This window comes from Odocoileus virginianus, chromosome 21, assembly GCF_023699985.2.
Source record: "Odocoileus virginianus isolate 20LAN1187 ecotype Illinois chromosome 21, Ovbor_1.2, whole genome shotgun sequence".
Classification (NCBI taxonomy): Eukaryota; Metazoa; Chordata; class Mammalia; order Artiodactyla; family Cervidae; genus Odocoileus; species Odocoileus virginianus.
Genome location: NC_069694.1, coordinates 24,424,548 through 24,448,537, shown reverse-complemented (window position 1 = coordinate 24,448,537; position 23,990 = coordinate 24,424,548). Strand labels below are relative to the sequence as shown.

Sequence of the window (23,990 nt, the reverse complement as noted above, 5' to 3'; positions counted from 1 at the left end):
AATTTTAACAATCTTGCTGCAGTATGTGTTTCTTCATGTTTGGGGCTGAAATCAGCATCTTTGAGAAAAGAAATTTTGTTCTTTTTTTTAGTTTTCTTAATACTTTAAAAAGTTAGTTTCTGGAGAGTGGTATAATTTGAGAATCTCTTTAACTGAAAAGTCTGTAATATTTACAGTGCCGCGTATTCACCATTAATGATAGTGCAAATTATGGAAACAATGAAGCTTAGTATGAAACAACTGGTCGCTTTGTAAAGTATATGCCTAGTTGGAAATAGCAAGGAGATAGATGGGGTGTCGTTTCTCTTTCTTGATTTGAAGTTCTTGAAGGAAAGATGCTTTTAAAAGAAGAAAACCTAAAAGTAGTCTTGCTCTTTCTTGCCAAGGATAGTGAAATTAACATGCAGCTGGGCTTCTCTGATAAATGGATTCTGTTAGGTCACTGAGGGGTGCATGTGACATTAAGTGATTTACAGTCCTTTACCTTAATGAAATTGTTTCAGCAAGATGACGCTGAAAGCTCTTAATGGATAGCTTTTCTTGATGTAATGAAATTGCATTCCTATGGCATTTAATATAAGGTGCAGTTATTATTTACTGGCGCTTTCCGAGGGCTGCTATTTGCACAGACAGTTCAGAACAAAAAGAGATTTCAGTGGCGGCACCGAGGCCAGAATGGCTTGTGACATTCTTCTGCAGATGAGTGGATTTGTGAGAGCATTTTGGTTGTTGCGGCTAGGGCTTGAGAGACCCTTCAGGAGACTTCCTTTCACCTAACCTGCTAGTGTCCAGTTTTTTACATATTCTTCTAATCTGTTTAACAGGCAACTGGATTACAACCAGATCAGCTGTATTGAAGACGGGGCATTCAGGGCTCTCCGGGACCTGGAAGTGCTGTGAGTGCTGCTTATTTCTCCTACTCTCTTAACCAGAGCTTTGTGTTTAGGGAGTGCTAACGTGGATGCTTATCTGTTAGCTTGAAATCTTGTGTCAGAATGGTTTCTGAAAGAGAAAGAGAGCCCTTAAATAACTCAGAGCAAATGCAGAGAAGAGTGGAAATGCATGGGTGCAAAACCCTGTATATCATTCTGTATGCTTAGGTAGAATTGTCTAATTTTGGAAAGACTCTCAAATATTCACATGTATTATCTTTTAAGTATTTTTCCTTGTGGTAAAACAGTCTTATACACAGGATTTGTAAGAATTCCCAGAATTGCTATATATATAGATAGCATTGGTTGTACAGGAAAAATTACAAAAAAAAATAAACCTTAAGAGCTGATATGTTGGTATATTTTAGTTGCTGTGCGATGGAAAGACATTTCTCATTTTAAAACATCATATTAACTAGATAGCTTGCCATCTTTGTAAGGTTATTTTAAAATGTACTTTCTAAATTTAATAAGCCGCCTATTAGGTCCATTTTAAAGTCTACTGACTTCATAAAGTACCACACACAGATTTGAATTATAATTGGCATTTTCTGTCCTTTCTTGCTGGATAGACATTGCTGAAAAATTGATTAGAGGCAACTGAGTAATCTCTACAGATATTTGACACCGTAAAAATAATTTTAATGACATTGTTAATTATAATGAAAAATAATTTTAACGAAAACTAGTTCCTAAAGCTGCTTAAGCCGCCTATACACTTTCCCCAAAGATTCACCTTTCTAACTTTTTAAGTATACTTACTAATTTCTCCCTCCAATAAAATATAGTTCTAAGATATAATTCTCCCTGACTCAATTTATTCAGCAATCTGAATCTAAATTAAATTTGAAGAGGTTTTGAATTTTTAGTTCATGTGTTAAAAGTTATCAGAAATTATGAAATTCTTCCAAAAAAAGATCCCATTGCTTTATAAATTGAGTTGGAAGAACGGAGTGTAATTCTGAATAAAGTTGATTGTTTCAACTAGGATGGCTTATTTTAGCAATTTTTCTATATGGTTTTGGTGTTAATTGTGAATAAATGAAACTAATTTCTAGCTGCGTCACATACAGTTATTATTTTTAAAGAATTATGTAAGAATGAGTTGATTGAAATAAAATGTTCTGAGGATATATACTATTTTCTAACCACATGAGAGATCACCTTTGTTGATAAGAATCTTATCTTATTCTAAAGGAAAAGTAAATTTAAAGTGCTTATTATACAAACTGTAGTTATAAGTTCACTTTTAAAATTGTGTTCCAGAGCCTTTTTCAATATAGGAAGTTCACTAATGCTATTTCAAAGTCAAAATAACTGGGGTACAGCCATGATTTCTTGATAGCGCTCTGACATCAGAACTATAGTCAGTGTCACTAAACTCATTGTGAAGAGACTGCCACATGTACTATTTAGTTGAACAGCACAGATCAAATCAAAGAATTTGTTACTAATGGTACCAAACATTTTATGAAAAATCTGCTGAATGTTTTGAATGAATTGAATACCATAAAATATTTCATTATTAAGCAAAAGAACTTAAATACTAATTAGATATAGAATAACTAATATATATGCAATATGTCGAGGGTATCTTGAGTGCGCTACATATATTTGAGAGAGGGGGAGAGGGAGAGGAAGTAGCTGCTATGTGCCAAGCGCTGTGCTCCACACTTTAAACACTTTACCCACAAATACAGTAACTCTTCATTTACTGCTTTGGTTCTAAACTAATATCATTGTTTTTAGGAGCAGTGAATTCAAGAAAACACAGTCACCTCATATATTTTGTTGGGTTTACAAATATCTAAAAGATGACTTTTGTAAGACCCACTATCATGAAACATACCAAAGAATGATAAATATCTCATGGTTCATGGAGTCAAAAGAAAAATTCAAAATGTTGGGAACTCTTGAGTAATATGTAGATCTCAAAAAGCTGGCTAATGGTCAGAGTTTGTTTGCTAAAGAAAATAATTAAAATCAGCATGAAACAAGGAAATGTGAAGTTTTATCAAAGAATTTTAATGTTTTGTGTTAAAATACTATAAAGTCAAGCAGACATTCTTTTAACATATGTTAATTTTTTAAATGCTTGTGATTGACCCAACCTTTAGAGAAATAAATTAATGAAGAATTAAGGCTAAATTGGATAGAGCACTGGAAAGACTAAATATGTTAAACTCTAATCTCCTAATCTCTTGACATGTAAATCAAAAGTTCACCCATTATAAACAGTTGGTCTGAGGCTTTTTAAATGTAGAGTTACTATTTTAAATACAGAGTTCAGAAAGTAGATAACCCATTTTGATTATTTCTATCATCCATGACTCTTTAGGAGATATTTTTTTATCATGTGGAAATAATGAAAGAGCATTAATTTGCACATCACCTTAAATTTCAGATTTCTAATGTTTTAGATCTTTAAAAATGTTAATTTGTGATTTATTTGTGAATGTATGAGTATACTAAGGCCAAACAGGAGAAGATGAGCGTAAACATACTGGGCCACTGATGAAAATTTATTTCATTAAAATATATATTAAGGGAGAGAGTGAATAAAGTTCAGGAAGGAAAAGGCAAGGTAGATGAAAGCAGGCAGACAGTTTATCATTTGTATGTTCTTAATAAACTGACTTTTTATGGAAATTCTCATTGATAGGATTTAGAGTTTATTTTCCTAATAAGATACTGTCTCAAAAGTAACACTGGAAACTAATTGTAGATCAGTATTTTCTTTTCCTTGGACACTAGATTCAGAAATGACATATATCTCTTGACTTGCCAGTTTTATATGGTTTATTTATTTTTCTTTTCTATAGAATAGACATAATTTAATTTAATTGAAACATAGTGGTTCATATCCATCCAATATCAGACTCTGCCAAATCCTATGCTTAGCACTTGGGAATAAGAAGGAATAAATCAGGATCGAAGTCTGAGAGGGCCTAAATGATTACCAAGACTAACATTTCTTATTTATCCACCAGGATATCCTTTTTACACGGATATATTCTCATTACAAAGACAAAATCTTGAGGTTGAACATAGAAATAGACTTTCATACAGGAAAATGTGTTCACAAGTAAAGCAGTATATAAATGTGCATTATTTCATAATAAGAATTTATATAACACCTGCCTGTTACTATACCTAATCAACACTTATTATTAATTTCAAAATAATTTCATTGGTTCCACATATTGTTCAGTTCCCAGATATTAACATCAATATTGCTTTGCCAGCATCATGCGTGCTGCATGCTAAGTTGCTTCGGTCGTGTCCGACCCTGTGCAATCCTTATGGATGGTAGCCCACCAGACGCCTCTGTCCATGGGATCCCCAGGCAGGAATACTGGAGTGGTTGCCATGCCCTCCTCCAGGGGATCGTCCTAACCCAGGGATCAAACCCTTCCCTCTTATGTCTTCCGCATTGGCAGGTGGGTTCTTTACCACTTGTGCCACCTGGGAGCCCTTGCCAGCATCAACACTAAATAAAAATACTAAGATAATTTCTTTAGTTGAATGAAATGAATTGACATTTTGCGAAGTCTTCAAATTGTGAGCCACTGGCTTCAGCATGCAATGTAAACTTTTGTGTGGGATTGTAAGAAGCTGATGGCTTCCCTTCTCTGCCGACTCCCTGGTGATTCAGACGGTAAAGAATCCGCCTGCAGTGCAGGAGACCTGGGTTTCATCCCTGGGTTTGGAAGTTTCCCTGAAGGAGGGCATGGCAACCCTCTCCAGTGTTCTTGGCCCAGAGAATCACCACGGACATAGGAGCCTGGTGCGCTACAGTCCATAGGGCTGCAAACGGTTGGATGCGACTGAATGACCAAGTACAGCACAGCATAAGAAACTGTAGTTCAAAATTAATGCGTATCTGCTAAGTGTGAATTATTTTTTAAAAAGTTATCCCCAAAGTCACTTTATCCAACAGTCAGTATGCTGTGTACTCTGAAGATTTAAACCATATAAAGTCAGCATAAATTTTGAGGATAGGAAAAGGGGTCATTTAAAGCAAATCCCTTTGAGAAGTGAAACCTTTTATTTCAGACATCGGGATATGTTTTAATGGTGTTTGAGAAAAATCTCATTTCACTTGAGTACCAGGAAATACTAGAAGCTTTTAGATAACGTAAGTCAACCAATTCAGTGCTTCATAGGTCCTACATTCAGCGGTTTTTTTTTTTTCTATGTAACTTAATTCAGATCAGTCAGATTAGTTCTTACATCATTCAATACATTCCAAAACTGGGTAGTAAAAAGAGTCCGTGCATGTTCTAGATCTGTAGCTATTGCATCCTGCGTGCTTTACGGAGAAATTTAAGTTAATTCCTTGACTCCTGAATACCCCGTATTCCACCATTGATAACCATAGCCACCAGCTAGTCTAAAGTGACCTCAGTGTATCTTGCTTAGCCCAAGCAGAACTGGCCCCATAGCCCATGGAGTCTTTGAAACATTTAAGTTGCCAGTATTTAAAAATTAGGAAGCTTGGTCTAAGAGCTTTCATTTATAGCTTCTTTTGAGCAAATCAGATTGTTTGACAGCTTTCCATCACAGCAGAGCAATAGTTCATCAGAGCCGAACATTAGCTGCTACAACCAAGAATATCACCATCCCCAAGCTCCTTGTCATCCCCAGCTGTCTGTCTGGTTTTCTCCATCTCTCTTCCCCATTTTATTTCTTTACAAGCAGCCTACTTCTCTCATGTATATTTCCTGTCTGGCCTCTGTAGACCAGTGAATGTACAATGTCTAATTCAAACACCTCTCAAGTATCAAACAGCACCCAACTGTACCAAAGAGCCATCTTTCCTGCCTCCTTCAGCAACTTGTCCTATGTAATCATCACCCTACTGTATCTTCTTTGTACTGGAATCATTTGCCATCTCCACATTTTTCACCCATTGCTGGGATAACTATCTTTCTGTCTTGTCACAGTAAGACTGAGAAAAAAAAAAAAACTCTCTCTTCTAAATCTTATTAACTGTAAGTTTTTGTAATTTGGTAATTGGTTTCCACAGTTAATTGTATGCTATTTTGAGACAGGATTTTATGCCTGATTTAGTTTCAGAAATTTCATATTGCCATAAAAATCAGAGCCATTCAGGAAATGTTTGATGAATGAATGAGCAATAGTTGTAATAGAGACAGTAGTAGTAATATAATACAACTGACAATGCTTGTGTTAGAGGGAAAGTAGGACAATTTAGAACCAGGCAAGGACTGTACTTATTTTCACTGTATCTCCCTTGACCATCCCTGTTCAAGACTCCAGCTTCAAGAAACCATGATCACTACCACACAGCACTAAACAAAGAATAGGATGTGTGACTATAACTAAAAACCGCTAAGGGGTTTCCCTGAGGTCCAGTGGAAAGACTCCATGCTCCCAGTGCAAGGGTCCTAGATCCCATCCCTAATCGGGGAGCTAGATGGCACATGAGCAACTAAGAGTTTGCATGCCACAACTGAAGATCCTGCATCCCTCACCCCAGAGCAGCCATATAAATAAATAAATAAAAACTGCTAGACTATTAAATTTTCACTATATTGCTACAGCATGCCTCGTCTTTTCTACTCAATGCAAATACCACATATAGATATCATTCTTCCGACTCAAATTTCAACCGTGGCTGATGTCCACAGTAAAGAACCATTATCAGGACTCTGTTCCAGGACCTGACAGAACTGATTCTGTGCTATTGTTGTGAGACTTCAGCTGGAGACTTCAAATGGGTTCGTTTACTCATGGACACTAATACCCTTCAAGGAACTGTAACTGTTCAATTTTTTTTATTGTCTGATATTCTAATGGCTAATGTTCATTCCTTAACCGATGTCAGAAGTAGACATGTAGACACAAAGTGCATAAGGCTACATGATCAAAGATACTGTGGCTAAAGTCATATATTTGTAATAAGTACTTGGTGAATGCATAGCAGTATGTTAAAGTATGAAATTTATTTGTCATCTTGTGTATAATATAGTGCCTTCTTGATGCAGTCTTTACCAGATACAGATACTTGTTCTGCATAATCACAAGAAGTTTTTTTCTGTGTTAACATATGGAATAATCAGTAAATTTTCATATCTAAAATTTCTGACTTTTTTTTTATTCTACAGCACTCTCAACAATAACAACATTACTAGACTTTCTGTGGCAAGTTTCAACCATATGCCTAAACTTAGGACTTTGTAAGTAGCTTCAATATATATAAAATCAATTTAATCAATTAATTCCCCTTAAGCACTATTTTTAGTAAGTAAAGAATATGACCACTAGTTCATCATGGGCTAGACAAGGGAAACACCACTTTTTAAAAAGTTCTCGATATAATGTTGAAATAAATGAACTATTATTCTGAAAACTTGAAATCTTCCTTTTAAATAATATATGTTATGGAAAGTTTGGGAGGGGAGAAAAACATTTACTTTGAGCTATTGTGGAGGTCACATTTCATTAAGAAATGGAAGACTCCTTGATTGGCTGTCAGAAATGATAAATGGTAAATCTTTATGATTTTATTACTGTACAGCAAGCAATCCTAATAAAGCTAAACTGGCTCTCCAAGTCTTTGTAATGTAAAATTACAGCATCACCCTTTAGTGCTTCTATAATTAAGGTTGTGTCAGCATTTATATTTTAAAATATCTTTTCAGGAGTTACAGATGGACATTAAAATATGTTAGATGGATAAAAATTATTCTCTAATAAAAATGTTTCCTACAGCTATTTTTTTTTTCTTTAAGAGCAGAATTAATCCTCAAAACCCAGGGTGGGGTATTTAGTTAAAGCATTTTCAGAGATAAATCTCATTTGAATTGGGTTTCAGAATCACGAATCACCTTGACATACAAAGTATATCATATACAATATGAGAGAAATTGTGGGAAACATAACCAAAGCATTGGACTTCTTAAAAAAAATGTGTGTTTAAGTAGGGTAAATATATTTTGATAGGTTTTTGAAAATATCTTTCATTTTTACAGTAGCTTATAACTCAAAACATTTATTTTCTCTCTTTAATCAAAAATTAGTTGGATTGCCACTTTTTAATGAATTAGATGTCAGTACTAATTCATGTTTTCTCATTAAAATCGAGTCTTCATGGGATGGCATTATAATTTCCTTGGAAAAATATTCAGCAAAATAAAATCATTCCAAAAGTAAGCAGAAATAACTAAATGTTGTTTTCCTGGGGCTATCAGATTAAGACTAATCTGGCCCAATGAAGGGGGCCAGTTTACTCAAACTCTGTTTGATGAAATTGGTTTCTCATTAACTTTAGCTAATTTTTAAAAAACAAATTGATCAAGCTTTCAATCTGTGAAAAACTAAAGCCACCAAGATGGCAGAAACATCTGTCATCTGCATTTTTGATAGTGAGTCTTATTTTCATGTAAAAAAATCCACTACAGTTTGTCATACTATTCAGCCTTTTAAAATTTTATATTGTTTTCTCATTTCAAATGTATATGCATCTAATCGAATCACTATAATGTGCTTGGTTTAGATGGAAATATTTACAGAGCAAAGATGTGGAATGTGCTTTGTAGCTTCCAAAAGATGCCACTGACCTCCTAGCAAACTTCACCAGAGGTCACCCAGCCTTCCCCAAATGTACCTTTCTGTCCTGTGGCATGCCATCTAGTTTCAATGGAAGACAGTCTGTTCTGTATCTTCAGCTTCAAGGAGAATGTAAAACAGTCATCTAATTTTAAATTCCCTTGCTTTGGTTGTTTCATTATTCTATATTATCATTGCTACTTAAAAATTCCATTTTTATGGTCCAATTATCTTTCTGGACTGAGTTCCATGTTTTAATATCCATTACTGTTATTGGGTTAGAATCGAGCACATCAGCTAAAAAGGGCTGAAATGGTATTACTGTGTCATAGATGATTCTGGGAATGATGCTTTGATTTATAGTTTTGGGTGTCCTTTTCTTTAGTTTGAGAAAACATAAAAGCCAGTTTGAAGTCATTTACCTAATTTAGTGGATATATTTGTCTGATATTTTATTAATGGAGAAGTGCTATTTGCCACTTGAAAGGGATCCATGATCTGGTATGGATCTGTGCCAGCGTAGAGGGGACTGGCTTAATTCCTTCACTCCCAGCCATCTATGTTTTTTAATTTCAATTCCTGCTCTTTGAGGCTGTGTCCCCAAGAGCCAAAAGCAGCTAATCCCTTTTACTGTGATTAAACAAAAAGAAGGAAATCAGAAGCAGGATGTGAAAAGAAGCGGTTTATATTGAATTATTATTCTGTCTGGTTCAGCAAAAAATGAAAGTGACCTGCTAAAAAGGTTTTGCCAGCAGTTTCTACAGAGACTAATAATGACAAGACTAACTGGGAACCAGATTGGGAACCACAACTTTTATTAACATGCCTCCTACCCCTACCTGGCCTCTGATATTCCCATTTCTCTGCCCCACCCCCACTGACTGCCAGTATGTTGGGACTGCAGAGCAATTTGCCTCGGACTTCTATGTGTCTCTTTGTGTTTTTGAATAGACAGCGGCAAAAGATTTTCATGGTCATGTTCAAGCCTCTGTGTATTTGCTTAGCTCAGTAGATGAAGAGGGTCTTGAGTTTGTGGTTACCAGTTTAATTTTTAGGAACATAATTAAGTTGGCACATATTAAGCTTTAACTTATTTTATGTTGAGATATAGACATATATTATTATGAATAAACTTTCCAAATTTTGAAATAACTCCGTTCTGTTTTCTTGCTTTAAACTGCTTGGCTCTCATTTAGTCGACTGCATTCGAACAACCTATACTGTGACTGCCACCTGGCCTGGCTCTCGGACTGGCTGCGCCAAAGGCCTCGTGTGGGTCTCTACACTCAGTGTATGGGGCCGTCTCACCTGAGGGGCCACAACGTGGCTGAGGTTCAAAAACGAGAGTTTGTCTGCAGCGGTAAGGGAGAAAGAACCTTTCTGTTTCCATATTCCCGTATGCCATGACGTAGGGAACTGTGCAGGGCGCATGCTTGAAAGGCTTCACTGTTCCTCACTAACCTTTGCAGTTATACTCGAATCACTCCATGGAAATCCTCTGTGTTCGCCGTGATGGTCATAGGCTGTAAGACAATCCTGCATGGTTGGCAATTACTGATGACTTGTATCTAAGTTGTGATGAAGGATTTTTAAGTTTTCACTCCAAGAGAAATATAAGAACTTTTGAGATCATAGTTCTGTTTGCTACGCATGATTTTCCCTTTAAGTAGGATCATTTTTACTTTGATATTAACCACTGGAAAAATGATAAACAAATATTGGATTCCCTGGCTGGGAAATTGAAAAAGTAATAGAACTATAGTTGAAAAGTGATAAAATACTTTTCATGTATACATATGTACTAGTTGTTCAGTTCTACCTAAAAGAGATCAATGACTGGCTTCAGTAACAAAAATCTAAAAACAAAAATAAGACATAGGTTATGTAAAGTATCAATAGGTGGCTTTCATGTCTTTCTGTGTGTTTAAGTATTTCATGTATATCTACCTCCCTGATAACATCTGTAGAGAAATGTAATATTATCTTTATATTAGAGATTTAAATGCTAAGAAAAAGAGATGGTAAGTAACCTTGTGCAAGGTGATAGAGTTGAGCTCAAGGACCTCAAGCTGCACAGTCTGATTCCCAGTTCATATAAATTATATGTTAATATGTTGCATAAGGGCCTTCCCAGGTGGCACTAGTGGTAAAGAACCCGCCTGCCAGTGCAAGAGATGTAAAAGATGAGGGTTCAGTCCCTGGGTCGAGAAGATTCCCCGAAGGAGGGCATGGCAACCCTCTCCAGTGTTCTTGCCTGGAGAATCCCATGGACAGAGGAGCCTGACAGGCTACTGTCCATAGGTCGCGAAGAGTCAGACACAACTGAAGTGACTTACCACACATGCATACACATGTTGCATAAATATTAATATATAATTCACAAATATAGGACTGTTTCTGCTTTAGAAGTGTTTGTTCAAAATAACAATAAAGCAAAATTTTAAAATATTTATGTTTATAATGCATCATAAGAGGCTTCTCTGGTGGTTCAGATGGTAAAGAATTTGCCGGTAATACAGGAGACCTGGGTTGGATCCCTGGGTTGGGAAGATCCCCTGGAGGAAGGCATTGACAACCCACTGCAGTGTTCTTGCCAGGAGAATCCCATGGACAGAGGAACCTGGTGGGCTACAGTCCAGGGGGTCACAAAGAGTGGGACATGACTGAGCAGTTATCTCTTTCACTTTCAAAACATCATAAATAGCTGTTTCCTAAAGGCAGAGTGAGAAGACATGCTAGTTCAGGATTCTATTTTATTGCTCCCTTTTCAACCTTTTTATGTGTTTTCTCATCTTGTAACTCAAACAAATTTTCATGCAATGTTATGGAACGTTGTCAATAGGTCTGATTGCTTTATAAAAAATTCAATAAGGAAATGACTAACAATTCGTTACTAACCACTTTTTTCTCTCTTCACTTTTTCCTTCCTGTTTTCTAGATGAGGAAGAAGGCAAGTTGACGTTTCTTATTTAGACTGAGGCTATTTTTGTAAAGTATGAGAACTTGTTGAGAGGGATCGGGTTAGTAACTAGTCAGCAGCTTCTTCCCTGTGAATCCCTCCGCTAGGGCCCTTTCTCTGCAGAGCAGAGGGGGCTGGCCCTGCTGCAGGGACAAACCCAGCGTTTACAGACACCCATTTGGTACAACATGCCTGATGGCCCGTTGTTTACTGTTTGAACAGAAGAATTTCGGTATTGAATAGTAAAAACATATACCTGTGTGTAACTACTTAGGCTAACATTTTAAGCTATACAAAATCAGAGTCATCTAGATTACAACTAACAGAATGACATGATACAACTATCACGACTTCAAAAAAAGCAGTAATTTTGAACCTACTTAGAACTCAAACTTAGCATCATATATTTTCCCCATACTTATCTGCACAGGTTTACTTATTTAGAATCAACAGTTATGTTCCCCAAGAGGGAAGTTTTGCTATTTTCCTTTCCTTGTTTAAGTTACAGTAAGTTAAGCTACTTAAATTCAGTCAAGATCAAACTCTATCTAAGCTTATTAGAAATGAAATACAGACATTAATCTGAAATTGCTGCTTTTTTGAAATTCATAATAGTTTTGTATAGAATTCTAGTTTCAAATCAGAATTTAACCTTTCTCTTAAATCTTTCGAAATTTAAAAATTATCGTTTTTGTAGTTTTAAAGATCTCATTTGTTTTACCTATGTTGATCCCAAGACATAAATGCATGCTTCCTAAAACATATTTTAGAAACATAGTGTCATCATATGATCTGGTATTTAAATACATGCATTTCTGTTCAGTAACATGCTTGTGATTTGAACCAAGTGTACATGTTTCACACTTAAGAGATTCAGGAAAAAATACAACTTCTGTTTGTCTCTTTCTCAGGTCACCAGTCATTTATGGCTCCGTCTTGCAGTGTTTTGCACTGCCCAGCTGCTTGTACCTGTAGCAACAACATCGTAGACTGCCGTGGGAAAGGTCTCACTGAGATCCCCACGAATCTGCCAGAGACCATCACAGAAATGTATGTGCCCCAGATTCCCTCTTGTCCCCTCTTCCCCAGTGACCCAAGCCTTGATTTTCTTTAGGAGGATCTGGGTATTTCAAAGGCCAATCTGATCGATCAGCTTAGACAAATGTTCCTTTCAAAATTGTGTTGACCCTTACTCTGTTTAATTAAATATATTGTTGAAGTGGCTAGGATTTCTTTCTTTGTTTTTTTTTTTGTTTTTGTTTTTGTTTTTTTTTTAGCTCGGGTAGAATTAAAAGGAATGCATTTTAAGGAAAAACAGTACTTTGCCTTTTCTTCAGAAAGTGTTATTAGGCTCTTTAGGAAAAATAAGAATGTGAGTACTTTGTCCCTCCAGGTGAATCCAGAGATCTGCCCTTGTCCATTTCTACTTGGAGTGGGCATGGTGGGGGGACGGTAAAAGAAAATGTGGGGCACTAGATCATAGAAACAAGATAACTAGATGGTGTCTCCCTCCTCATGACATCACATTTTAAAATGCTGTTTCACTGTTTTACTTGAATTGTATGAATCTACTACATAGTATAAAAAAGATCAAATCAAAATATGTAAGATTTTTAAATTAGTGAACATTTAATTTATTTGACCCAGTGGCTGCCTCCATTAAAAGTTAAGTTCTTTTGACAAAATATTTCATACCTGTTTTGTATGCATCTGCTGGGTTCATTTCTGTGTCCTTGCCAAATGTAAGTCATGTGGATAAAAACAAGGTCACATAAGATATAAAGTGGGTTGCTTTTATCATCTTGGGAAGTGAGCATTAGGGAAAATCTTTACCTTAGTATCTACTAAATAAGAAATCACTTCCTAACCATCTAGTCTATGGTGTGTGTGTGTGTGTGTGTGTGTGTGTATAATTAACTCTAAATTTTAATTTAATATTTTTGACGTGTTTGGTTGAAATAATGAAATATGAACAACTTCTTGTGATAGCCTACATGCGGCTGCTGCTGCTCAGTAACTCAGTTGTATCTGACTCTCTGTGACCCCGTGGACTGTAGCCCACCAGGCTTCTCCGTCCATGGGATTTTCCAGGCAAGAGTACTGGAGTGGGGTGCCATGCCCTCCCCGATTTATATTGCGTGCATGCTAAGTTGCTTCAGTTATGCCTGACCCTGTGCGTCCCTATGGACTGTAGCCTGCCAGGCTCCTCTCTCCATTGGATTCTCTAGCAAAAGCACTAGGCTGGGTTGCCATGCACTCCTCCAGGGATTCTTCCCGACCCAGGGATCGAGCCAGGGCTCCTGAATTGCAGGCAGATTCTTTATCACTGAGCCACTAGGGAAGCCGATAGGCCTCCAGAGCAAGCACCGAAAAAATCAAGTCATTTTCAAGAACTATTCATTATTTTTTCACCTGTTAACTGCCCTATTTTATCAGAGGATAATCTTGATTCAGAAGACCCACTAATATTAATTTAAAGTATTTAATATGTGCTTAAAAGTGTACTTATAGCTTTGCAGTGCTTGACACAGAAATAGAATAAACATTTGAACATCATAATATTATTTTCATCAAATTTTTAATTGAAGGAACACTACCTTGGCCATAAAGAACATTTGTATATTTTAACTAACCTTAAAAGAAGAGTACTATGGCCTTGGAAAGTGCAAGTGACATTCTGCAAAGGAGGAACACTGGGGACAAAGGGCAGAGGTGGCGGTGAGCATTTCGCTTTAGGAATTGCACAGTTGAGCTTAATTAGAGTAAGAAGTACATGTTGAAGCATCATGGAAAATAATGCCTCAAAAAGACATCTTCATCGAATTTTACAGCCATAGATTACCAAAAGCCTCTCATCTTAGAAGATGTAATATATGACAGAGTAAATATTAGAAAGACATAGTAAGTGTTCACGTAACAGAATTGTGTGTCCATCTATTCAGGCCAAACATTAATTAAGTAAGCACTTACTATAGAAAGGCAGCATGCATTCTCCAGAGATCTCTATCAAGTGGCATGCAAATTAAAAGCTGTGAAATGAGGTACAAAGTAATACACATTGTAAAAGAGGGAAAATTAAAGTGCATGGTATTTATTACAGAGGGCCTAAAGTGGAAAGCAGGTTATAGTAGTTAACTAGAGTCCGAAAGCTTTAGATGGAACCTGAAGTCTGCCTATCCTTTACTAACTATGAAGCTATAGGCAAGCTACTTATCCTTTATAGGATTGTCTCCATCTCTGAACTAACCATTGTTGTTAGTTTGTAGTGAAAGAATTAACATATGTAGGGCTTCATGTGCTTGGGCGTGCATGCTAGAGCCATGTCTGACTCTGTGACACCCTGGACTATAGCCCACCAGGCTCTGTCCGTGGGATTCTCCAGGCAAGAATACTGGAGTGGATTGCCATGCCCTCCTCCAGGAGATCTTCCCGACCCAGGGATCAAACTCACATCTCTTATGTCTAGTGCCTTGTCAGATGGTTCTCTACCTCTAGCGCCACCTGGGAAACTCCCTCATGTGTTTAGAAGATAGCAATCATTCAATGAATGATTCCTCGATTGTCGAAGCCTTCATGTAGGAGGTAATGTGTGAGATAGGCCTTGAAGGATAATTAGTGAATGTAATTGCAAAGATGAGAAAGAGTTTTCAGAAGTAATTAACATTATAAGCACAGGCAATAAGAATGGAAATTTAAAATACTGACAAACAGGAACTCAGTTTGATGGGTATTTGGTATCTGGGAGAGTTCAGGAAAAAGATAAAGTTGAAAAGGTAGGTTGAAACTAATTCATGGAGGCGCTTGATAGTATGAGGATCTAAATCTTTCTTTGGAATGTGTTCGAACACAGGAGTTTGAATCTCCAAGGAGATTAATCTGACATCTATGTACCGCCAGTTTGGCACAAGAAGAGAAAACCAGGCTTGAGGCTTCTATTGTGTTGGTCAAGGGGAGAGGTCATGAGAGCAGGAGCTAGGAAGTAATAGTTGGAATGATGATGTGGAAGCACATGTGATAGCCAGTACAGAAGCAGAATTAATAGGATTTGGCATTTGATGAGATGAGAGAATAATGGAGAAAAATGAACCAGAGATGATGCCAGAATTTTAAGTATGAGGGATATGGATATGGTGGTTATCACATTATATAAAAAAACTGAGGAGCAGTACCAAAACTGGGAGGGAAGATGATGGGAAGCAAAACCTGTGCAATACTGAATGTCCAGTAAGGTGTTTAGAGATACTATAATAATAAAGACCATCATAATTTGGAGCAAGACATGATTTTAAACAAAGACTTTGGAGTAACTGATATTGCAAAAAACAAAGTAGATAGTTGAAGGCATCAAATGGCCAGTGGAAAGGAGAAGAAGAGAAACCTGAGAGAACTTAATTAAAAGAGCAGATGGCCACAATAGATAAAGGAGGAAGGGGCTTCTAGGAAAAATGATCTGCGGAGTCAGATACTCCAGCTGATGAACCAAGAGGAGATCTGAGAATAAGTCTCAGAACTTGACCATATTACTCTTGACGGGTTCCAGATAGAATGATAGGCAAATGAGTCGCTTTTCAGAGTGTTAAGAAAGATTAGAGGTGATGAATGTTGAAGAGAACAGATATGGAGTAGTTTGAAGAGTCTGGCTGAGAAGGGATTTTTTAAGAAGACAATTGCCACTGTAAAGGGCAGACTTGAATTTATTTTGAGATACAGAAATATGTAGTCCTTAGAAAATCAGAGAGTAAGAATGAGTTTAGAGAGTCATGAGGGGCTTCCCCGGTGGCTCAAATGGTAAAAAAATCTGCCTGCAATGCAGTAGACCAGGTTCGATCCCTGTGGTTGGAAAGATCCCCTGGACAAGAGAACAGGTACTCATTCCAGTATTCTTGCCTGGAGAATTCCATGGACAGTGCCTGGTGGTCTACAGTCCATGGAGCCACAAAGGGTCAGACATGACTGAGTGGCTAACACACAGTCATGAGAGTGTGAGTTAAGATGTATGTGGGAGCAAGACTGTTCTGGACCTAGAAGGAAACTGCTCAAATCCTGATCACAGGAAAGGAGATGAAAATACTGTTGCCGACAGAAAAGAGGAGTCAGTCATGACATAACAGACTGAAAGGAACAGGGAACATTTCAAATAGTTTATCTCATGTAGTCTGCTTTTTGTCATAGAGCTTTTCTTACAGTTGCATGCTCTATAGATTTTTATATGATGATGGAAATTAGTAGCTGGAAGTTACACTAAATACATGTCCCATTGAGTTTGTCTGTGTTGAGGAGATGGTGTATCAGGTAAAGCTATAATAAAGGAGAGACGGAAACATGTAAAGCTCTAGGTGAATTTTACTTCTCTGACTATTACATTATCAGCTCTATCAGTAGAGCATCTGGTAATAAATACTACTGATCTTCCACTCCAACAAAATACCCCATTACCATTCTTTATAGTGGCACAAGTTAGTAGCTTAGTGACTCATTTATTTTATTACTCTTTTATTTTTATTAAAGAATCAGTAAGATTCATAAATGTAGAAATAAAGCTGGGCAACATCTTCTTTAAAATTTGTTATGGGTTCCATATTTTTAATACATAATGAACTGAACATTGTAAGCTCCTTTCATAGTTTTCATATAATGTTTTCCATCTGGATTTTTACCATATATTATCATTAGAATTTCTTTTTTTTTTTTTTTTTTGCAAATTATCAGACATTTCTAATCCCTTGAAAGCTGACAACTTCATCTTGCTATTTTAAAAAGACCAGCTCTGAAGTTCCCTAGTGGTCCAGTGGTTAAGAATCTGTGCTTCCACTGCAGGGATTTGTGAGTAAGATCCTGCATGCTGTGTGGTGAGACCAAACAAAAAGGAAAGAAAATAGACCAGGCTCAAAACAATTAAGAAATCTTGTTTAAAAAGAAAAAAAAAAAAAGTTATTCAATTGTGAAGTGACTAAACTGCCTCAGCCTTAGATTTATTTGGCTCCAAAACCCATGTTCCATCTTCTATCCAGCTGCCAAAAAAAGGTAGATGTGGCTTAGCTTGTTGGAATATCATAAAAGGGATGAATGAAAAAAATCAGAAGAGGCAAATATCAGAAAACAGGACACTTTAAGAAACTTACATATGAAGGGAAGAAACAGAGAAAGACAAGATGTGAAGGTATAGGAATTGTATTTGTATTACTTTATGTCTAGAACTGTTGTCTTCTTTCCTAGCCTCTATTAAATAATCTCATATCTCCCTAGATTTTGTCTGTATAGAAGTTATCACAACTTAATTTGACATTCTAGTTAATGTCAAACTACCTTATTAGACTGCAAGCTTAACAAGGGCAGGACTATATCTTTTTTCTTCATCACTTTTGTCCCCAAATTTAACATAGTGTGGGTGGGAAGAAGAACAGTATTGGGGATGAGTGGGTGATCTAGGACACGAGCTCAGGAGAGCCTCCAAGCCTCTATTCTTCATAATAAAAGAAAATGTGATGAAGGAGAATCAACTAGTGAAGATAGATGAGGGAAAATAGAATGTATAATATCAGGTAGAATTAGATTTAGAAGAAAGTTGTTGCTGCCCCAGAAGCCGTCCAGCACTTTGCTGCTTTGAACTCTGCTGGTTGATCACCTTGTTTTCATACAGATGGAATACCTCAGGCAAGTCTATACATGGTCTGACCCATGGCAACAAAATCATTAATAGCAAATTGATTCTCTATATATCAAATCTTCTGAATTAATTTCTTAAATCTTGAGGTATAATATTTTGAATGCCATGTGATAAATTGCTATAAAGTAGACATTTAGTCCTCTTCAATCCAGTTATAGATTTTCTGTGGCATATCACCTATCCAAACCATTGTACAGAAATTCCATAAACCACAGAGGACATTTAGACCTCGGTTGTGACACTTTAGTATGTCTTGTTCACTCTTAGTTCTTACTGTTTTTAATCTTGGTTGCATTTTCCAGGCCTCCAAAGCTGGGAGCCATACAATTTGTCTTTTAATTTGTCTGAAGTCCCTGATCAGGGATCTTCTCTGGTCTTCAAATTTTGTTCAAATTTGTGTTCAAATTTTGGGAAGGGAAATTCTGGTAGTAAAGTTCTCAGGTCAGGTCTTATGAGGGCTGTCTAGTGTTTTCTAAGATGTGTTGCAAATTCTCAAGTTATAGTGCTTGTTTGGGATGTGGGAAATGGCAACCCACTCCAGTATTCATGCCTGAAAAATCTCATGGACAGAGGAACCTGGATGGCTACAGTCCAAAGAGTTGCAAAGAGTAGGACATAACTGAGCAATTAAGCACACATTCAGTAAAATGGAAAGGGAACTCACTTTGTGATATAAGCTCACTGCACTGCTTGTACTCAGCTAGTAGTAAAGAAGACTCTTTCAAAGAGATTCACAATGTTGGAGGTTGGATATGAAGTTTAGGAGTACGTTTTTTTCCTTTTGTTTCCTCTGGATCATTTGCATGCATATTTATAAAGAAATGAAAGTGAGAATGATTCTTGAATGCTGTATCTGTTTATAAACTGCATGTTTGGCATTGAATATCTGATTTTAAAAATATATCTTTGTCCTCCATTTCTGTTTAGGCACTCTTCTTGTGTTTAACCCTACTACATGCTATTTTTGCATCTGCCCCTTCCAAAACTTTGAATCCTTATTTCAATTAAATTGTACTTGTCAACTTTTGAATCTGCATATTTCAGAGTTATTTGAGTTTCTCTTGGTGATAAAGTGAATGCTTTAGTCACTCAGTCGAGTCTGACTCTTTGCAACCCGATGAACTGTGGTCCACCAGGCTTTGTCCATAGAATTCTCCAGGCAGTAATACTAGAGTGGGTAGCCATTCCCTTCTCCATAGGATCTTCCCAACCTAGGGATCAAACCCAAGTCTCCTTCATTGCAGGTGGATTCTTCACGGTCTGAGCCACCATGGTAGGGATATATAAATTAGATTTGATCAGTATGTTTTTAAATAGTCTATTGTATATTAGCTTATTAGGAAAGATACAAGTACTCATGATATCAAGCATGACTTTTTTACTTTAACATGTACTCAGGAATGTCTTGGCTCACAGTATAGCTGTCATGCTGTGTAATTGTTTCATTTTCTTTTAATTATGCAGATTTTGAACATAAATTTTAAAAATAAAAATAATATGTAGTTTGACTAATTTTTATAGCACATGTAAATTGCCTTGACTTTCGAGGTTTCGCTGGTGGCTCAGCTGGTGAAGAATCCAGCTGCAGTGCAATATCCTTGGATTGGGAAGATCCCCTGGAGAAAGAACAGCTACCCACTCCAGTATTCTGGTCTGGAGAATACCGTGGTCTATTCCATGGGGTGACAAAGAGTCGGACATGACTGAGCAACTTTCACTTTCACTTTTTCCTTTTATTATTTAGACAGTATTGAATAAATCTCTGTCTGAAGTTTTCATATTATGATTCCATTATAAATTAGGAACTTAGAAAACTACATAGTAATTTCACTTCCTACAGAATGCAGAGAGCGTTTTGTTCAATTTACAGAATAAGGATCACCATTGTGTTTCCTCAGAATAAACATCTTACTTAATTCTTAGTTATCAGTAGCCATGCTTAGTGTAATCCCTACAGCAGTTTTGATAGTTCCACATCAAAATAGTATAAGATAAATTTGGTAAAATACATTTATAGATTAAACTGTATCTGTAGTTCCAGGGACCATTGAGTTCACTAATAATCATTGGAGTGTTTTCATCTTTATCATGGCAAAATTCTCAATTTTATATGCCTATCTTCATTATCTTGATATCATTAATTGCTATTGAATTAAATAGAAGAGTAATCATCTTTGTAAAGAAAATTCATTTTTATTAAGAGCATTAGTTCAGTTCAGTTGCTCAGTCATGTCCGACTCTTTGCGACCCCATGAATCCCAGCACCCAGGCTTCCCTGTCCATCACCAACTCCCGGAGTTTACTCAAACTCATGCCCATCCAGTCGGTTATGACATCCAGCCATCTCATCCTCTGTCGTCCCCTTCTCCTCCCGCCTTCAATCTTTCCCAGCATCAGGGTCTTTTCAAATGAGTCAGTTCTTTGTATCAGGTGGCCAAAGTACTGGAGTTTCAGCTTCAGCATCAGTCCTTCCAATGAACACCCAGAACTGATCTCCTTTAGGATGGACTGGTTGGATCTCCTTGCAGTCCGAGGGACTCTCAAGAGTCTTCTCCAACACCACAGTTCAAAAGCATCAATTCTTTGGCACTCAGCTTTCTTCATAGTCCAACTCTCAATCCATACATGACCACTGGAAAAACCATAGCCTTGACTAGATGAACCTTTGTTGGCAAAGTAGCGTCTCTGCTTTTTAATATGCTGTCTAGGTTGGTCATAACTTTCCTTCCAAGGAGTAAGCGTCTTTTAATTTCATGGCTGCAGTCACCATCTGCAGTGATTTTGGAGCCCAAAAAGATAAAGTCTGACACTGTTTCCACTGTTTCCCCATCTATTTCCCATGAAGTGATGGGACCAGATGCCATGATCTTAGTTTTCTGGATGTTGAGCTTTAAGCCAACTTTTTCACTCTCCTCTTTCACTTTCATCAAGAGGCTTTTTAGTTCCTCTTCACTTTCTGCCATAAGGGTGGTGTCATCTGCATATCTGAGGTTATTGATATTTCTCCCCGCAATCTTGATTCCAGCTTGTGCTTCTTCCAGCCCAGTGTTTCTCATGATGTACTCTGCATATAAGTTAAATAAGCAGGATGACAATATACAGCCTTGACATACTCCTTTTCCTATTTGGAAACAGTCTGTTGTTCCATGTCCAGTTCTAAATGTTTCTTCCTGACCAGCATATAGGTTTCTCAAGAGGCAGGTCAGGTGGTCTGGTATTCCCATCTCTTTCAGAATTTTTCACAGTTTATTGTGATCCACACAGTCAAAGGCTTTGGCATAGTCAATAAAGCAGAAATAGATATTTTTCTGGAACTCTTGCCTTCTCAAAGATCCAGCTGATGTTGGCAATTTGATCTCTGGTTCCTTTGCCTTTTCTAAAACCAGCTTGAACATCTGGAAGTTCATGGTTCCAATATTGCTGAAGCCTGGCTTGGAGAATTTTGAGCATTACTTTACTAGCATGTGAGATGAATGCAATTGTGCAGTAGTTTGAGTATTCTTTGGCATTGCCTTTCTTTGGGATTGGAATGAAAACGGACCTTTTCCAGTCCTGTGGCCACTGCTGAATTTTCCAAATTTGCTGGCATATTGAGTGCAGCACTTTCACAGCATCATCTTTCAGGATTTGAAATAGCTCAACTGGAATTCCATCACCTCCATTAGCTTTGTTCATAGTGATGCTTTCTAAGGCCCACTTGACTTCACATTCCAGAATGTCTGGCTCTAGGTGAGTGATCACACCATTGAGATTATCTGGGTCATGAAGATCATTTTTGTATAGTTCTTCTGTGTATTCTTGCCACCTCGTCTTAATATTTTTTGCTTCTGTTAGGTCCATACCATTTCTGTCCTTTATTGAGCCCATCTTTGCTTGAAATGTTCCATTGGCATCTCTAACTAAGAGCATAGGTTCATGATAAGAAAATTATTTGCATCACTTTCTCTCAGTTTACTTCCTTTTTAACAATTTTCCTAAGGAACAATTGACAAACACAATTGTATATATTCAAAGGGTACATCATGATGATTTGATATACTTATTCATTGTGTGGTGATTACAAAGATCAAGATAATTAACACATTCATCTTCTCAAATTGTTAACTCTTTTTGTGTCTGGTGAGAATGCTTAAGTTCTACTGTGAGCAATTTTTAAGTATACAATATTTGAAATATATTAACTTTAGTTACCATGCTGTATATTAGACTCTCAGAATTTATTCTTCTTATAACTGAAAATTTGTACCTGTTGACATACACCTCCCCTACCACCAGCCTCTGCCAATCACTATTCTATTTTGTGAAATCATCTTTTCTTTTTTTTTGGTTCCACATATAAGTGAAAACATACAGTATTTGTACTTATCTGTTTGTCTTACTTCACTAAGATTATGCCCTCCTGGTTTATCTGTGTTGTCTCAAAGGACAGTATTCCCTTCCTTTTATTGGCTATGTAATATTCCATAGTGTACATACCACAGTTCCTTTATCCATTCATCTGTCATAGTACATTTCGGTTGTTTCCATAATTTGCCATTAGTGAATAAAGCTGCAAAAACATGGAGATGCAAATACTTCTTAGAGATAATGATTGCAGTTCCTTCAGGTATATGCCTAAGAGTGGGATTACTGGAGCATATTGTAGTTGTTTGGGGGGCTTCCCTGGTAGCTCAGCTGGTAAAGAATCTGCCTGCAATGCAGGAGACCTCAGTTCAGTTTCTGGGTCGGGAAGATCCCCTGGAGGAGGACATGGCAACCCACTCCAGTATTCTTGGGCTTCCTTGGTGGCTCAGGAGAATCTCCATGGACAGAGGAGCCTGGCAGGCTGCAGTCCATGGGGTCGCAGACAGTCGGACACAACTGAGCGACTAAGCACAGCAAAGTGTACTGTTTGCCATAACGGTTTCATTCTCACCAGTGGTGCGTAGAGTTTTCCTTTTTCCACATATTTGCCAACAATTTTTTTCTCTTATCTTTCTGAAAATAGCCATCCTAACTGGTGTGAGGTGATACCTCACTGGTCTTCATTTGCGTTTCTCTATTGATAAGTGATGTCGAGCACATCTTCATGTAGCTACTCACCACATTTGTGTGTTACCTTTGGAACAATGTCTCTTCAGTTTGTTTGGTCATTCATTATTTTGGTTACTTGCTTTTTTGCAACTGAGTTGTGTGAATTCTTTATATATTTAGGATATTAATCCCTATTATATATGATTTGCAAATATTTCTCCCATTCTGTGTGTTGCCTTTTCAATATATTGATTTGTTTCTTATTTGTACCTAATTTCACAAAAATTTATATCTACAAAGTATATGTTACATGCATGTATACACATACCTTTTATGTTTCTCTATTGTTGTTGAGTTGTTTGATCATTCAAGCAGAAAGCCACAATGGCTTTCATAAGAGAAAAGTGTAGAAGAATGAATTAAACATTTGTAATGTTAGATAAGATATGAAAATGAGTATGATAAAATTATAAATGAATTAGTGAAAAAGAAGTATTCAAATGGCTAGAGGGGTAAAAGCAGATGCTCCAACTGGTTTCCCTTAAAAATTCCAAGGTGTCTGATGAATATTATTGCAACAGAGAATGACATGTGGAAATGTAAGCTTTTTTTTCACGTACTGCATAATCAACACTATTTTTGAGTGCCTACTTTGCATCAGGCATTACAGATGAGAGGTCACAGTTTCAGCTTTCAAAATGTTTACAACATAGAGAATTTAAGTTTTATACAACAGAAATTTTAAAAGCTACATGATAAGTAATAAAATACATATGTAAGGAAAGACAGAGAAAGGAATATCTTGATTTTCCTGGGAGACTCAAAGAGTCTTCATGTATGAGGA

General features: G+C 36.9%; 1 protein-coding gene across 3 annotated transcripts in view; it reads left to right on the top strand.

Annotated features, from left to right (window-relative positions):
* The window catches only part of SLIT2 (slit guidance ligand 2), a 384,683-nt gene that overhangs the window by 246,900 nt on the left and 113,793 nt on the right, over positions 1-23,990 (top strand). For all 3 annotated transcript variants that reach the window (XM_070452103.1, XM_070452104.1, XM_070452102.1), the window contains exons 6-9: positions 825-896; positions 7,064-7,135; positions 9,704-9,867; positions 12,378-12,516. In XM_070452103.1, coding sequence (XP_070308204.1) covers positions 825-896; positions 7,064-7,135; positions 9,704-9,867; positions 12,378-12,516 — 447 coding nt within the window. The remainder of the gene's footprint in view (positions 1-824; positions 897-7,063; positions 7,136-9,703; positions 9,868-12,377; positions 12,517-23,990) is intronic.